This window comes from Rhinolophus sinicus, chromosome 8, assembly GCF_057876585.1.
Source record: "Rhinolophus sinicus isolate RSI-liver-muscle chromosome 8, RSI-T2T, whole genome shotgun sequence".
In the NCBI taxonomy this organism is placed as follows: Eukaryota; Metazoa; Chordata; class Mammalia; order Chiroptera; family Rhinolophidae; genus Rhinolophus; species Rhinolophus sinicus.
In genome coordinates, this window is record NC_142508.1 from 35,133,094 (window position 1) to 35,151,050 (window position 17,957).

General features: G+C 41.3%; 1 protein-coding gene across 2 annotated transcripts; it reads right to left on the reverse strand.

Annotated features, from left to right (window-relative positions):
- Positions 1 to 9,461: 9,461 nt before the first annotated feature.
- LOC148757488 (uncharacterized) lies at positions 9,462 to 17,952 on the reverse strand. 2 transcript variants are annotated; one of them, XM_088800028.1, is made up of 4 exons: positions 17,822 to 17,952; positions 16,280 to 16,312; positions 15,272 to 15,388; positions 9,463 to 11,545 (listed from the first exon to the last, which is right to left on the reverse strand). In XM_088800028.1, the coding sequence occupies exons 1-4, from the start codon at positions 17,950 to 17,952 to the stop codon at positions 11,518 to 11,520; spliced, it is 309 nt and encodes a 102-aa protein (XP_088656154.1). In that variant the 3' UTR covers positions 9,463 to 11,517. The 2 variants fall into 2 exon arrangements, 1 of the variants encoding a protein (XP_088656154.1); XR_016021985.1 differs by lacking the exon at positions 16,280 to 16,312 and having other exon boundaries at positions 9,462 to 11,545; positions 17,822 to 17,940.
- Between the last annotated feature and the right edge of the window lie 5 nt (positions 17,953 to 17,957).

Consider the following 17,957-nt stretch of genomic DNA (forward strand, 5'->3'; position numbering starts at 1 on the left):
CTAACCATTGTTTCCCCAATAAACTTTAATTTTTAAAAAAATCAAAAAAAGAAAAAACCAGAAAAGGGCAAAGGGGTGGAAATTATGAAAGGAAAGATTTTAAAATAAAATCATAATGAAAGTGACAGAGAAAGAAACAAGAACTCGAAGTAAAAAAAAACAAAAACACTGATTATGAAAAAGTCTTTCTGAAAATCATGCAAAACCTTACCCATTACCAAGATTTCAAGGCAATCACTGGGGTGCGAAGCCAAAATGGGAGCCCTTGTCTGATGGTAGACATGGCTGTAGTTCCAGTGTTACTGACAGTCACATTCGGAAGGGAGAAGACTGCCCACCTTCCTCCTGGTTTCTGATGCTGCACGTGCCTTCTACTATTTCTTTTCAGTAGAATAAACATCACATCCTCAAGTATATTGTCTGGCCTATGGTACTGCAGTCACATTTCTTCCTGAGGTCACCTTATACCTCATGAGGTCCTGGAGGGAAGGTTTGGGCAAACTTCCTGTAAGAGAAGGTCAGAGGTAACCCTGGCTTCCCTCCTGCACTTGGCCTTCCAGGAGGAGCTCTCACACAGGAGGAAAGACATGCTATCTAATGCTTGCCCTCTCTCAATGCCAGGACAGGGATGTTCCCCCTCTCCCACCACCTAGGCCTGGATTAAACCAACTGACTCCAAAAATCTCATTTCTCAACTGCTGACATGGAAGGTGAGCGCTCCTTATCTCCCTGTCTTCCACTGGTTCCTGCCTCCTTCTCTATTCCAAGGAAGATTGTGTGTGTGTACCAAAAATCATCCTCGAGTACCTCCTCACCTGTGACCACAAGTGGATAAGCATCATTGGTTGGGGAGCTTCTGAAAGGGGCCTCTTTCATGGAGTATTTACAGGTGTACTTCCAGCATCACGTGACTCAAATTCAGGAGGTAGATTCAACCCTGAACCCCTATAGAACTAGGTAGCTGCAAGGGAACCAAAAAGAGCGGCATTCCCTCCTATCTGAAAACAAAGTTTGCCTTCCTGGTAAGAGTCGAGCACATCAGATCACCTTACTCTTGGGAGATGCCACCCAACCGGGTGAAGCTCTGAGCGAGGGCTTGGGAGGTGGCCCTAGAAAGGAGTAGATTACACACCCAACTTAAAGAAGGAAAGGATGGGGAAAGAAAGAACAAGTCGTGTTTGGATAAGAAGAAAAAAACACTCACCATCTATTGTGTATATTGTGCTAACACACAACCTGAAAAAGAATCATCCATGAGACATAAGCACCTGCCTCAAGCCCATGTCCTCACCCTGCCCTGGTCCGAGGGGCCGCCCCAGAGGCTGTTGCTGAGAATGGATCCCTGGAGATGATGCATTTGGGAGTTCTCATTTTCCTCACAGAGGACTGTGCACCAGCTCTGCTCTCAGCTCCTCCATCATTGCTCACAGAAGTTCTCCTCCATGATCTTGGGCTGCTCTCACTTCCCAAGGCCCCAGAACCTTTCTCAATTAGACTTATAGTCCATAAATCATACTATTATCATCTTCTATCCCACACTACATTTAATCTAGCCATTTCTGTGACAGCCTATGGAAGAGGCAGTAACCATGAGGTAACTGGGGAAGTCTGGTGACTGATTTTGACCCTAGTCAACTCATTTATCTAAGGCTCAATCAGCTTGGGGGTCTCCTGATAGTCTCTTCTGTGATAAAGTGACCAGGAACCTTCCCGAATAATAATGGCTTCATGGGATTATGGGAGGCACAAATCAAGACAGAAACCATTTGGTCATCATTTCTTAAGAGAGTTTACATAAGTTTATGTACCTTATGCCATGGGAAACATAAAATATCACTATCCTGTTAACACTTGCCAGGCAAGCATTCTTTGTTAATCGTTTCTGCACTCCCAGCAACTACACAGGTCCTGGCATATAGTAGGACCTCTACAAATGCACATTGACTGATGAGATGCTCCAGGTGAAGCATGATTGAGAGATCCTACCATGTTGTAAAAAGATGCAACCTTACAATACCTTCCTGTCTTCCTCCCACCAGCTTGACCCCATCCCTACCTCACACCATAATGACCCACTCCACTGGGTGTGTATCGATAAGTATTATCAATTGCTGTGCACAGACTTAATTTCAAGGCCCGATACACAAGACACACCACCACAAGCCGGGATGAAGGGGTTAAAGAGTTTTATTACAAAGTGAAAGTAAGTAAGACAAGACAGAGATTAGGGGAATATATCATCGTACATCTAACAAGCAAGGAGGCAATTCATCATACCACCAGGGCCCAGTTAATTAGAGTCGTAGAAACAGCAACGGCCTTTCGTCAGCACAGGCAAAACATCATGCGCAGAAAACAGCACCGGTCGTTCAACAGCACAGGCAAAATCCCAGTCAAGTAAAGTCATCAGCACGGGCGGAGTATCTTGCAGCAGCCGAGGCGGCCAGGGAATAACAACAACTACTGCTGTGCCTGCCTCGGCTTTCTGGGGTTTGAGGACTTCACTAACAACAGTGGCAAGAAGCCAATAAGTATACGTGTTAGCAACACAAGGAACTGGTCTCGGATCTGGCTAGGAGCCGGGGCCAGTCCTTGGTACGAGATTAGATGTATCGGATCTCCACCCACCTGCGCCAAGGCGAAGGCCAGGCTCCACATCCTATAAATATTTTCTTGGTCCTTGGGAGGGTAGCCAATCCTTCCAAGGCCAAGCACGTACCCCAGCCACTGTGAGAGTTTACATCCCCAAATGTTCCCAGGCAGACCTTCATATATTCTATTCCTTATAGGGTGGGGTAAGGAATTGCCTGAGACACAGAGGAAGCTCTGTCATGGGCTAGTGCTAGCTGTGACCACCTTAGCTTTAGTCTTTAAAGGTGATACGGAAATCAGCCTTAGCTCTCGTCATGTATTTTAAATGCAGCTCAAACAGCCTGTGCAGGGGGAGAGACTGCAAAACATATGTGACTTCCCCAGAAACACGGTCAGAGAGCCTGAGAAGGGAGGCTCTTGCTTTTGCCCAGGTGGGGCTCTGGTAGAAAGAAAGCCCTGCGGACTATGTGGAGCCTCGGCATCGGGGAAATAGGGTGAAGGCTGAGAGCTAAGTCACTGAGACCAAACCAGGCCAGGCACCACACACTGTCCCTGAATGAAGAAGCCGGGGTTCCTTGGCAACTGTGAACAGACATCCTGAGTGCACCCAGCTCTACACCCAGGGACATTTATAAACAGCTTTATTGAGATATAATTCACATACCATAGAATCCACCCATTTAACGTGTGCGGTTCAATGGCTTTCCTGTGTTCACACATATGTGCACACATCACACAGTCAACTTTCAAGCATGGTCAGGGCCTCCCAGTGACATCCCTTACGCTTTACTTGTCTCTTCCCTCTTCTGCTTCTCCCAGCCCTCAACAACCACTAATCAACTTTTTGTCTCTATAGACTGCCCTCTTCTGGACGTTCATAGGAATGGCATCAGATAACAGGTGCTCTTTGGTGACTGGTCTCTCACCCAGCGGAGTGACACCCTCCTCTTGCATGTCCTTAGAATTTCCCCTTGGGCTGGGTAACCCAAGGACATTGCAGTTCAGAAGACCCCATACCTGTATCCCTCTTAATTCCCTGTTATAGCCTAGTGCAAACAGTAACGACTTTGGAGGCGGACCGGCTGGGCTTGCATTGTGACTTTTTTGCTCGCTCTTTGCAGGCTCCTCAGCCTTCAGTCTCAGGGGCCTCACTTGTCACTGGGGCCAGTTCCCATCACACAGGTTGTTTGGAAGGATCCGAGGGGGTATTTCCCACAGGCGGTCTGGGGGATGATGATAGATGGTGCAGTGACCGGATTCTATAGCATTAATCATGGCATGAGAAGGTTAGTGCCCTTTCAGACCACGTTACGCCCTTTTGATCACAGAAAGGAGAAAAGCTCAGTTGACGGTGGACGTTATTACCCGTCTATCACTGACTAATCTCTGTGACAGGGAAACAGTCATCCATGGGCTCAGGAACTTGACAATGGACAGCATAAGGTTAGAATTCCTAACATTCCTCCATTGTATCACCTTTCCATTGTATTATTTTTTCATAGTAACCTTCTTTTTAGGGTAGGTGACACTGGACTATTACTTAAAGCAGTGCTAAAACATTTCCATCTTCATATAAATGTTTTTAATTAGTTTCAGGTGCACAAAGCAATGTCATAGTTAGACATTTACACCCCTCACAAAATGATAACCTCCCTCCCCCAATCTACTATCCCTCTGACATTGTCTAAGCTGTTACAATTCCATTGACTTTATTCCTGAGGTCCCTTCCTTCCTCTCATGTGACCCACAGGTTTAATGCCACAACTGCATTCCTGAAATGAAAAAACAGGTAGTGTCACATCAAGCCCTCCCCCCCCCCCACTAGGTCTTCATTCCTATAAAATCAATACCCAAACAGAGTTAAATTCCAGATTTTAGGCCTCAAGTACTCACTCCCTAGAAGAGCCCCAAATCCCTAAGGTCTGAGTCTGAAGGACTCTGACTGAGAAGATGGAAACAGGTTGGTATGGAGATTACCGAGAGTCCCTAGGTAATCGAAAAGATGCTGGATATTGGTGTGGAATGATGTAATCAATGTTAGTGACTGTACAGTCTCATCACTTAATGACAGGAACACATTCAGAGTAGTGTGTCATTAGGTGATTACTTCATTGTGTGATCACAGGAGTGCAGTTACACACACCTAGAAGGTCCAGCCCACTGCACACCTGGGCTGGATGGTACAGCCTATTGCCCCTGGGCTACCAGCCTGGACAGCATGTTAGTGCATAAAATGATATGAGATTAAATCAAGTACAAGAGAAAATGATGCAATCAAGGGACACAGTAAACACAAGATGTGTGAGGCTGCTGCCGACATTAACACAGCATGCTGTTTTACAGCAGACTTTTTTAAGTGGAAAGATTATACTACAAAATAATGTTAAAGAGTATCATATTATAAATCCATAAACCAGTACACAGTTTTTTGTTGTCAAGTATTATGCACTGGGGCGGCCGGTTGGCTCAGTGGTTGGAGTGTGGCGCTCATGACACCAGGGTTGCCGGTTTGATTCCCACATGGGCCAGTGAGCTGTGCCCTCCACAGGTGGATTGAAAACAATGACTTGACCTGGACCTGGGCTGCAGCCCCCATGGCTGGATTGAGAACAGCGACTTGACGGGGAGATGACAGGTCCCAGTAAAACACACTGTCGCCCAATATTCCCCAACAAAAATTTAAAAATAAATAGACTAAATAAATAAATACATAAAAATAAAAAATTGTTTCTTTAAAAAAGTATTATGTACTGTATATAATGGTATGTGCTCTATACATTTTTAGACTTGCAGTGCAGGTTTGTTTCCATCAGCATCACACAAACACATGAGTAATGCGTGGCACAATGTTAGGATGGCTACGACATTACTAGGAAACAGGAATTTTTCAGCTCCATTATAATCTTATGGGACCACCATCATACATGTGGTCCATCGTTGACCGAAATGACTCTGTGGCATATGACTGTCTTAGTTTCCTAGGGCTACTGAAACAAAGTACCATGAACTGGGCAGCTCTAGACAATAGAAATTTATTCTCTCACAGTCTGGAGGCCGGAAGTCTGAAATTCGGGTGTTGGGCATGCCAGGCTGTCTCTGAAGGCTCTTGGGGAGAATCTGCCCCACGCCTTTTTCTTAGCCTCTGGTCTTGTCACAGTCCACGGTGTTCCTTGGCTCATAGACATACTTAGCATCAGTTTTCAAGGTAAAAGACGTCAGACACAAAAATTCAAAAATTGGGCAACTCAATAGAATGAAATATCCAGAATACAGAAACAGGAAACGAAATGGTAGTTGCCAGGGGCTGGCGGGAAGGGGACAGGGAGAGTAAGTCCTTAAGGATTACACCTTAAAAGTAAAGGCAGCGGTTTGCTCTCCCACGTGTTAGTATCTACTGTGATGTCAGCAGAAGCTTGTGACGTCGTCAGAATGTTCCAAGGGCTCAGAGCTCAGTTCCCAGAAGTTGGCCCTCAGTGAGCCGTGAAGAAAGGCCCAGGTAAGTGTTGCAGACTTCAGTGTCCTAAACACAGTAAACTAGGATTTAGAGCTTCAACTTGCTGAGACATAAAATTTCCCTTCCTTGATATATAAACAGTGAGCTGTTGCCATTAGCTGATGGAGAAGAAATGGAGACTGACATGAACAGCTTTTGGCCTTCTGACAATTTTCTTTTTTAATTGGGGAAGGGGAACAGGACTTTATTGGGGAACAGTGTGTACTTCCGGGACTTTTTCCAAGTCAAGTTGTTGTCCTTTCAGTCTTAGTTGTGGAGGGCGCAGCTCAGCTCCAGGTCCAGTTGCTGTTGTGAGTTGTTAGTTGCAGGGGGCGCAGCCCACCATCGCTTGTGGGTGTCGAACCAGCAACCTTGTGGTGAGAGCCTGCTCTCCAACCAACTGAGCCATCTGGCCATCGGGAGCTGAGCGGCAGCTCACTGACTTCATTCTAGTTGTGGATGGCACAGCTCGCTGGCCCATGTGGGGATCCAACCAGCAGCCTGGTTGCACAGGGTTCACGCTCTAACCAATTGAGCCACCCATCCGCCTGGCCTTCTGACAATTTTTAAAAATGAAATTCACTGTCCAAGAATATTTTGGTTTCTGTTGTTGTAAATAGTATTGTTTTTTAAAATTTAATTTTCCATACAACAAAATACTATGCAGCAATAAAATTAGATAAACTACGGATACCCACAACCTGGATAAAAATATTCCACTTTTGTTTTTTGTTGCTCACAATGGAAATATGATTGTGATTATTATGATTTTGTACATAGACCTTGATAAATTTACTTGCAATAGTGTATTTGTAGACTCTTAGATTTTATATGTACACATTCATGTCATCCGCAAATAATAAAGTTTTACTTACTTTTGTCTAGTCTTGGTAACATTTACATCTTTTTCTTGGTTTCTTGCACTGCCTGGGAATTCCAACACATGCTGAATACAAGTGGCAGGACTGGCTCCTTGTATTATTGCAGACACACTTTATCAGACAAAGTTTTGTTTTCCTCATATGTCTGGGTTGCTATTTTTAAATCACGGATTTGTTTGGAATTTTCCAAAAGCTTTTTTCTTCACCTTTAAAAATGGTCATTTCTCCCCCTTAGGCCATTCTTGTGGCCAATTACATTGTTTGATTTTCAGAAGTTGTCAATTTTGAATTCCCGGATTAAACACTACTTTGTCAAGATGTATTATTTTTTTATTTTCTTTTTAAATATTTTATGGGGAAGGGGAACAGGACTTTATTGGAGAACAGTGTGTACTTCCAGGACTTTTTATTGGGGAATAATAGTGTGTTTTTCCCAGGACTCATCAGCTCCATCCAAGTCAAGTTGTTGTCCTTTCAATCTTAGTTGTGGAGGGCGCAGCTCAGCTCCAGGTCCAGTGGCCACTGTTAGTTGCAGGGGGCGCAGCCCACCATCCCTTGCGGGAGTCGAGGAGTTGAACCGGCAACCTTGTGGTTGAGAGCCTGCTCTCCAACCAACTGAGCGATCTGGCCACCCAGGAGCTGAGCAGCAGCTCATTGACTTCATTCTAGTTGCGGAGGGTGCAGCTCACTGGCCCATGTGGGAATCGAACCAGCAGCTCTGTTGCCCAGAGCTCGTGCTCTAACCAACGTCCACCCCAAAATGTATTATTAAATTAAGGGGAAAAAACAAAGAAAAAGTATCATATATAACACATATGGCATATGATATATATGGACCTGAAATCAATTTGATAATAGTATTTTGGTTAAGATTTTTGCATCTAGAATGTTTATTTGGGATATTGACCTACCATCTTGTCAGGTTTGGGGATCAGGATTGTGCTGGCCTCACAAAAGGAGAGTAGTATAGTGTTTTCATTTTCTATTTTCTGAAATCATTTCCTGTAAAACTAACTAGTATTGTTTATTCTTTAAATACATGAATGACTTTATCAGGGAAGCTGTTGTGCCCTAGAGGTTTCATTGTGGAGACTTTATTCATTATGAATTTAATTTCTCCAACCACTTTAGGGCCATTCATAGTTTCATCAGCACTGTTAAATTGTGTGTTTCAAGTATTTGGTCCATTTCATCTAACAGGTCAAACTTATAGATAAACAAGTACAAACATGACATAATTATTATCACTGTAAATTGTGGTTGAGGTCAGTAGGTCATCCTCTTTTCTTCCCTGACATTGATCATTTGGGTTGTCTCTTTTTTCTTGACCAGCCATTGGGATCAATACATTTAATTCCTTGCTCCCAGAACCAGTTTTTGCCTTTGCTTATTTTCTCTATTTCTTATCAGCTTTCTGTCCGTGGTCCTCAAGACATCTTCCTTCCCTCCTTTTCTGCTGAGCTGCTTCTCCTCTGTCAATCCCTCACCCCATATCACCTCTTCTCTCTCCTCCTCCTCTCTCTTTCACCTGCTTGCTTTCTCTCTTGTCATTTATCTCCTTTCTATAATTATCACAAAAATTAGGATCAACCCCACCCCCTCCAGAAAGAAAGCAGGAAAAGTTCCCGAGCAGCTGAATTAAACGGCACCCTCTTAAACTCAGAAAAAAAGCTCTTCATCTCAGCCCAATAGTGTTCAGAAGTGGAACAGGGATGTATTTCCCTTGTAGTTTACGGGCATCTCCATTTTGTGTCCTAATCCCATGCACCTTAATCTCTAGGTGGAGATAAATAACATCGTGCTATACTCCCCAAACCAGGTGGCATCTGGGAACTGGGGAGATCTTTCCAACAACTGAAGCTGTCCTAAGCTGGAATGGGCTGCCCGTGGAGGAGGAAGGGAGTGAGGCCTGTCATTTTTCATGCTCAATTGGCAGTTGGAGAGCAGCTGCTGGCCAAGATGCAGCTAAGAGCCAGGCTGTGGAGTTGAGCATTTAAGTTAAATTGCTTCCAATATTTTGCAATTGTCCACGATGACATAATGAATAATCTGGCACATAACCATTTTTGTATTGCTCGGATTTGTATTAGTCAACATTCTCTAAAGAAAATGGGTGTATGTCAGAATTGATAGCAGGGTATCAATAAACCAACAGGGTATGTGTCAGAATTGATAGCAACCTTGTTACAGTTAATCCTTTCTGGCTTGAATTCTACTTTGTCTGATACCAGAATCATTGCACTTGGTCTCTTTTTGTTTCCATTTTCCTGTTACATTTTTTCTCTTCTTTATTTTTAAGCTTTCTGAATCACTATATGCATCAAATTTAAATTTTATTTTATCAGCGAGTTAAGCCCATTTACATGTATTGTTATATCTCATATCGTGTATATTTTACAGTTATATTTCATAAATTTATGTTTTATAATTATATTTCATATTTATATTTTATAAACATGTATTTTTATTAGTAATGAAAATACTAGGGAATAGAGTCAATGGAATTGTAACATCTATATACAATGTCAGAGGAGTAGGAAATTGGGGAAGGAGGGGTTATCACTTTGTGAGGGGTGTAAATGTCTAATTAGTACATTGTTTTGTACACCTGAAACTAATAAAAATAATAATAATAATTTAGAAAAAATTTAAAAAAGAACACACACCATGGTCAAGTGGGATTCATTCCTGGTATGCAAGGTTGGTTCATTATTCACAAATCAATTAATGTGATACACCACATTAACAAAATGAAAAATAAAAATCATATGGTCATATCAATAGATGCAGAAAAAGCATTTCATAAAATCCAGCAGCAGCAGGATTTTAGCAACTCTCAGCAAAGTGGAAATAGAGGGGCCATATCTCAACAAAATAAAGGCCATATATGACAAACCCACAGCTAATATATTCGATGGGGAAAAGCTAAAAGCATCTCCTTAAGATCAGGAACAAGAAAAGGATTCCTACTTTCACCACTTTTATTCAACACAGTACTGGAAGTCCTAACCACAGCAATCGACAAGAAAAAGAAATGAAAGGCATCCAAATGATAAAGAAGTAAAACTGTCATTATTTGAGATGACATGGGACTATACAGAGAGAACCCCAATTCCACCAAAAATCTATTATTAATAGAACTGATAAATGAATTTAGTAAAGTAGCAGTACACAAAATTAATATTCAGAAATCAGTTGCATTTTTATATACCAATAACAAACTATCAGAAAGAGAAATTAAAAAAACAATTCCATTTACAATTGCATCAAAAAAATAAAATATTTAGAAATAAATTTAACCAAGGTAGTAAAAGACCTGTAGTCAGAAAATTAAAAGACACTGAAGAGAGAAATTAAAGAAGATACAAATAAATAGAAACATATACCATGCTCATGGATAGGAAGAATTAATATAGTTTAAATGTCCATACTACCCAAAGCAATCTATAAATTCAATGCAATCCCAATCAAATTCAATGGCATTTTTCACAGAACTAGAACAAATAATCCTAATTTTTTTTTTAAAGATTTTGTTGGGGAAGAGGAACAGGACTTTATTGGGGAACAGTGTGTACTTCCAGGACTTTTTTCCAAGTCAAGTTGTTGTCCTTTCGATCTTAGTTGTGGAGGGTGCCGTTCAGCTTCAAGTTGTCCTTTCAGTCTTAGTTGTGGAGGGTGCAGCTCAGCTCCAGGTCCAGTTGCCGTTACTAGTTGCAGGGGGCACAGCCCACCATCCCTTGTGGGAGTCAAACTGGCAACCTTGTGGAGGTTGAAAGGTCGCGTTCCAACCAACTGAGCCATCCGGGAGCTCAGCGGCAGCTCAGCTCAAGGTGCCGTGTTCATTCTTAGTTGCAGGGGCGCTGCCCACCATCCCTTGCGGGACTCCAGGAGTTGAACCCGCAACCTTGTGGTTGAGAGCCCACTGGCCCATATGGGCATCAAACCGGCAGCCTTCGGAGTTAGGAGCATGGAGCTCTAACTGCCTGAGCCACCGGGCCGGCCCCCAATCCTAAAATTTATGTGGAACCACAGAAAGACCCTGAATAGCCACAACATTCCTGAGAAAGAAGAACAAAACTGGAGGTATCATGCTACCTGATATCAAATTATACTACAAAGGCCATCATAATCAGAACAGCATGGTACTGGCATAAAAACAGACACATAGATCAATGGAACAGAATAGAGAGCCCAGAAATAAATCCATGCCTATATGGTCATTTAATTTACAACAGTGGAAGCAAGAATTTACATTGGGGTAGTGTATTCAATAAATGGTGCTGGGAAAACTAGACAGATACATGGAAAAAAAATGAAAGTGGAACACCTTCTTAAGCCATATACAAGAATAAACTCAAAATGAATTAAAAACTTAAATTTAGACAAGAAACTATAAAACTTCTAAAAGAAAATATAGGAAGTAAAGTCTCAGACATTATCCTTAACAATATTTTTACTGCTATATCTCCTTGGGCAAGGGAAACAATAGAAAAATAAACAAATGGGACATCAAACCAAAAAGCTTTTTCACTGCTGTTGTCACGCAGCAGCCTATCCGTCTGTCCCCTCGTGCCTACCCCTAAAAAGAAAGAAGAGTCTGTGAGACGGATCCTTTCAGGGACTTTGCTTCACCTTTGTGCTTACACCTTATGTCTCTCTGTTTGGCCCCCAAAAGATGGCTGGTCAGCCAATGATGAGTAAGATTCCTCACGGGAGGAACAACCCAAGCCAGGCACAGCTGCGTGGGGACCACCAGGAGAACTCACGGGGTTGATAAAGGTGGACACAGCCCCTCACCTTCCCCCAGCTAAGGAGAGGTTCTGCCTATGTGGCTGTATTCCTTCCCACAACCTGCTTGGGAGGTGAGTCAATGATGTGATAACATCAGTTTTCCTTCCATTCTTATCAATAAGTTTCAGCATAAAGGATTTTTCCCTGGGGAGGCACATAGCATAATTGTTAAGACATCATGGGACTTTCTATTCTGGCTGTTTGCAGACAACGGTGATTGGTTTGAATCAGTTTTCTGGTATGATGTATGAGATTCACAGACTGCGGAGAAAACAATGCTACTTCCTTGTGTGTGTATCAATAAAAGCCAGAAGGCAACCCAATTTGGGGCTCTCAGTCCTTTGAGGCTGGGAGACCCTTGGCCCCTGTTTCATAACTTTCTTGATTTCTGTTTCTTTCTTAACCCTTCGCCGCCCCTTCTCGGTCTCTCGCTGCCTGTGTTGCGCTGGATGCAACACACTGCAAAGGAAACCATCAAAGAACAAAAAACCAAAAAGACATCCTACTGAATGGGAGAAGATATCTGCCAATGATACATCTGATAAGTGGTTAATATTGAAAATTTACAGAAAACTTATACAACTCAATACCAAAAAAACAAACAATCCAATTAAAAAATGGGCAGAGGACCTGAATAGATATTTCTTTAAAGAGGATATACAGATGGCCAATAGACATGAAAAGATGCTCAATGTCACTAATCATCTGAGAAATGCAAATAAAAACCACAGTGAGATACCACCTCACTCCTGTCAGAATGGCTATCATCAATAAATCAACGAACAACTGTTGGCAAGGATATGGAAAAAGGAAACCCTCATGCACTGATGGTGAGATTGCTAATTGGTACAGCCACTGTGGAAATCAGTATGGAGGTGCCTCAAAAAATTAAAAATGGAACTTCCTTATGACCCAGCAATTCCACTCGTGGGTATGTATCCAAAGAAATCCAAAACACTGACTCGAAAAAAATATGTATGCACCCCTATATTCACTGCAGCACTGTTCACAATAGCCAAGATATAGAAACAACTGAAATGCCTATCAACAGACGATTGGATAAAGAAATTGTAGTACATTTATATTATACAATGAAGTAGTAGTCTGCCATAAAAAAGAATGAAATCTTAGCATTTGCAACAACATGGATAGACCCAGAGAATATTATGCTATGTGAAATAAGTCAGACTTAGACAAATACCATACGACCTCAGAGGCTATGTGGAATCTAAAGAACAGAATAAATGAACAAACAAAACAGAAACAGACTCATAGTTACAGAGAACAAACTGATGGTAGCTAAATGGGAAGGAGGTTGGGTGGGTGAGAAAGGTGAAGGGATTAAGAAGTACAAATTGGTAGTCACAAAATAGTCACAGGGATGTGAAATACAGTATGGGGAATATAGTCAATAATGTAAAAACTATGTATGGTGTCAGATGGGTAGTAGACTAGTTGGGGTTATCATTTTTTGAGGGGTGTAAATGTCTAATCATATGTTGTTTTGTAAACCTGAAACTGATAATAAAAAAGCTAGTAAAAAAATTTAAAAGAACTTAAGGGGGATCAAATATATGGTGATGGAAGGAGAACTGACTCTGGGTGGTGAACACACAATGAGATTTATAGATGATGTAATACAGAATTGTACACCTGAAATCTATGTAATTTTGCTAACAATTGTCACCCCAATAAATTTAAAAAAAAAATTTAAAAAAAATTTAAAAGAACTGAAATACATGTTTTCTAATTGTAATGGAATCAAACTAGAAATTATTAAACAGAAAAATCTCCAAACACTTGCAAATTAAAAATCATATACATCTATATAATCCATGTGTCAGAAGAGAAAGTCTCAATAAAAATCTTTAAAATGCATTGAACAGAGTGATAATAAAAATATAACATAAAATTTGTGAATTACAAATATGTCAGTGCTAAACATTCATTGCTCACATTAGAAAGGAGAAAAGTTTTAAGCTCACACCTTAAGAAAAGGGAAAAACTAAAATAAAAACAAACAGAAGGAAAAAATAATAAACGTGACAGCATAAATTAATAAAGTTGAAACAGAAAAATATACAGAAAAATCAATGAAACAAAACCATGATTCTTTAAAAGATCGAAAAAATGAAAAAACCTTTAGCAAGATGGTCAAAGAAAAGACACAACTTACCAACATTAGGCATAAAACAGAGGCTACCTCTACAGATCCTGAAGCCATTCAATGGATAACAAGGAACTACTACAAACAACTCTGTACACATAAATCCAACAAGTTAGATGAAATGTACTAATTCCTGGAAACCTACAACCAACCAACACTTAACCAATATGAAATAACCTGACTAGTTCTATAGCTGTTTTTAAAAATTGAATTCATAAAAGATTGGGGGGAAAAATCACCAGGACCAGCTCTGTCAACTCTGTGCACAGAATTTTTAACAATTTTTAACTCCAGGGGAGCCCAATGAGTAGACAAAAATAAAAACAACTGAGTTGATTTATTTTTGCTTTTACTTCCCTTGACTTGAGGCCAAATTCATAAAATCTTCTCTGAATCCAAGGTCCGTAAATTTAGTGTTTATAATTTCTATGCGATTTGTTTCAGATCTTATGTTTATTAGGTCTTTGATCCGTTTTGAGTTAATTTTGGTATATGGTGACTGATAGCAGTCTAGTTTCATTCTTTTCCATGTGGTTTGCACCTTACCTCCGGGACACCACCCACTTGGACAATAAGTTTTTGAGGAACCTCCATACTGTTTTCCATAGTGGCTGCACCCATTTACATTCCCACCAACAGTTCCTTTTTCTCCACAGCCTCTCCAACATTTATTAATTCTCTTGTTAATAAAAGTCATTCCAGCAGGTGTGAGGTGGTATCACAATGTGGTTTTGATTTGCATTTCCCTAATAGCTAGTGAAGTTGATCATTTTTAAATACTGGGGGTGCCAAAAAAATGTATACATATGACTTATATTCATTTTTTTGTTATTGGTATATATTGAGTATTAACAAGTATCTTCCTTTCTTAAAAGGTATATTTTTTTGCCACCCTCTGTATATCTGTTGGCTGTTTGTATATCTTCTTAGGGGAAGTGTCTGTTGAGGTCCTCTGTCCATTTTTAAATTTGACTGTTTGTTTTTGTTGTTGTTGAGTGTATGACAGATTTATACGTATATTTCAGGTACTAGCCTTTTATTGGAGGTGTTGTTTATTAATATCCTTTCCCATTCAGTTGGCTGCCTCTTTGTTTTGTTGGTTTCTTTTGCTGTGCAGAAGCTTTTTAGTTTGCTACAGTCCCAAGCCACATGCAAAAGAATGACTAGACTGCTATCTGTCACCATATATAACCAGAGTGACATCAGCATCACAGTGGCATGAGTCATTCCTTTTTTTTCTCTCCCCTTCAACATCTCCCCTTAATCGATTTATAACAAATCAAACATCCATAACCAAACAAAAGCACCTCTGCACAGCATACCAGAACCCCTGAGAGATCCACCCACCTGTGCATCCGAAGGTGGGTGGACAGGATCTGGGAGAAGGCTGTGGAGCCAAGGGAGCTGTTGTGTACCGAAGCATAGATCAACAACCTAAACATAAGACGTGATACCATAAAACTCCTAGAAGAAAATGGAAGAAGTTTGTCAATCTGTATTGGTCTTGTCAATTATTTTTTGGACATGACATCAAAAGCACAAACAACAAAAGCAAAAATCAACAAATGGGACTATATCAAACTCAAAAGCTTCTGCACAGCCAAAGAAACAATTAACAAAATGAAAAGTGACCTACTGAATGGAAAAAAAAAATTGTAAACCATGTATCAGATAACGGGTTAATATCTAAAATATATAAAGAACTCATATAACTTATGAACAGAACAACAACAACAACAAGAAAAACAATCTGATTAAAAAGCGGGCCAAACTAGGGGCCGGCCCGGTTGCTCAGGTGGTTGGAGCTCCATGCTCCGAAGACTGCCAGTTCAATTCCCACATGGGCCAGTGGGCTCTCAACCACAAGGTTGCCATTTTGACTCCTCAAGTGCCACAAGGGATGGTGGGCTGCGCCCCCTGTAACTAACAACGGCAACTGGACTTGGAGCTGAACTGCGCCCTCCACAACTAAGATTGAAAGGACAACAACTGACCTGGAAAATGTCCTGGAAGTACACACTGTTCCCCAATAAAGTCCTGTTCCCCTTCCCCAATAAAATCTTTTTTAAAAAGTGGGCCAAACTAAATAGACTTTATTTTCAAAGACGGTAACAAAATGGCCAATAGGCACACAAAGAGATATTCAACATCACTAATCATCAGGGAAATGCAAATCAAAACCACAATGAGATACCACCTCACACCTGTTGGTATGGCTATTATCAACATGACAAAAAATAACAAGTGAAAGGATGTGGTAAACAGGAAACCCTGATACACTGTTGGTGGGAATGTAAATTGGTGCAACCACTTTCAACAATATGAGGGTTCTCAAAAAGTTAAAAATAGAACTACCGTATGAGCCAGCAATCCCACTTCTGAGTATACCTAAAGGAAAAGAGAACAGGATTTTGATGAGCTATGCCAGGGGTGACCAAAAAAATGTATACACATGACTTGCATTCATCTTTTGTTATCGGTATATATTAAGTAATACAGTTTTTTCCTTTCTTAAAATGTGTATACATTTTTTGGCACCTTCTGCATACATTCCATGTTTATGGCAGCATTATTCACAATAGCCAAATGCCCATCAACGGATGAATAAAGACGATACACACACACACACATATACCCCTATACACATACACATATACACACAATGGAAAATTATTCAGCCATGAGAAAGGAGTATATCCTGCCATTAGCAACAACACAGATGGATCTTAAGTACATTACAATAAGCAAGGTAAGTCAGAAAAAGACTAATACTGGCACTTATATATGAAATGTAAACAAGTCAAACTTGTAAAGAACAGAGAGTAAAATGGTGGTTACCAGGTGATGGGGGATGGGTAAATAACACTGACGTTTTTTAAGGGTACAAACTTGTAAGGAGTCATAAATAAGCCACAATAATACTATATAGTAAGTCATCACTTAACGTCACAGATTCTGCAACTTTAAGTGACACTGCATAAGGAAACTAATTTTACCATAGGCTAATTGATATAAACAAGAGTTAAGTCCCTAGGCATCTCAACGTTATAACCAAACTACGGGTACATTGAACAAAACGACATCATTCAAGGACCTGCTGTATACAATTATGTAATGTGAAAAATATCCCCAGGACTTGGCAATCATGTTACAATATACAAACGTATGAAAGTAACACCCTGCGCACCTTAAATTTACACAATGTTACCTGTCAAATGTATTTGACTACAAAAAAAAGATGAAAGGACATGCATGGTATGTCTGGATGCCCTATTTTAAGCCTTTAAAAGCATTAAACTGGTTAAACTAATAGCCAGATCTGGAAAGAAAAAGAACCCCTTGGCATATTCTGGGCGCTCTTTTGGGGACCATACCTGATAAAGACTAACTGGAACTTTAAACAAACATAATCAGTTGGGAGGGTCTATGGGAGGAGCTAGAATTGCGAGAACCCCACAGGAAGAACTCTTGTTTATAGTGAAGCTCCATGGTTCTAACTTCCCCTTCCGTTAACTTCCTCTTCCCTTCAAGTACCACTTCACCTTGGCATGCGCACAGTGCACGTGGCCTGCCATGTCTGTGTGCACTGGGCTGTACCCCTTTCTTTTTCCCAAATAAATCCTTTTTGGTGATGAAACACCTAGTCAACATCATTTTTCAGTCGACACACTGAAATCAAAGAAACCCTGTCCTCCAGGGAAGGAAGAGGCCATGGAAGAGCCAAAGCAGGGGCCGCACCGTGCACTGCCTGCCCCTGCACCTGGGCTGCTCCCCACTCCATGCCGGCTGGAGGCAACAGGCACCGCGACAGCGCGGGCGACCTCCTTTCCCAGCATCCGCTCAGCTGGCAACTGCGGTTGTCTCTGCTACCCGGCCGCAGAGCCGGCTTGTACTCACCGGTTGGGGGCGCCGTGCTTCCTCACTAGGACACGAGCCCGCAGTGAGGAGGTCCCACGACCCAGGGAGCATCTCTCAGGCCCCTCCCGGAACAGACGCCAGGGCAGCTGAGGCCACAGCGTGCACGCCATGCAGC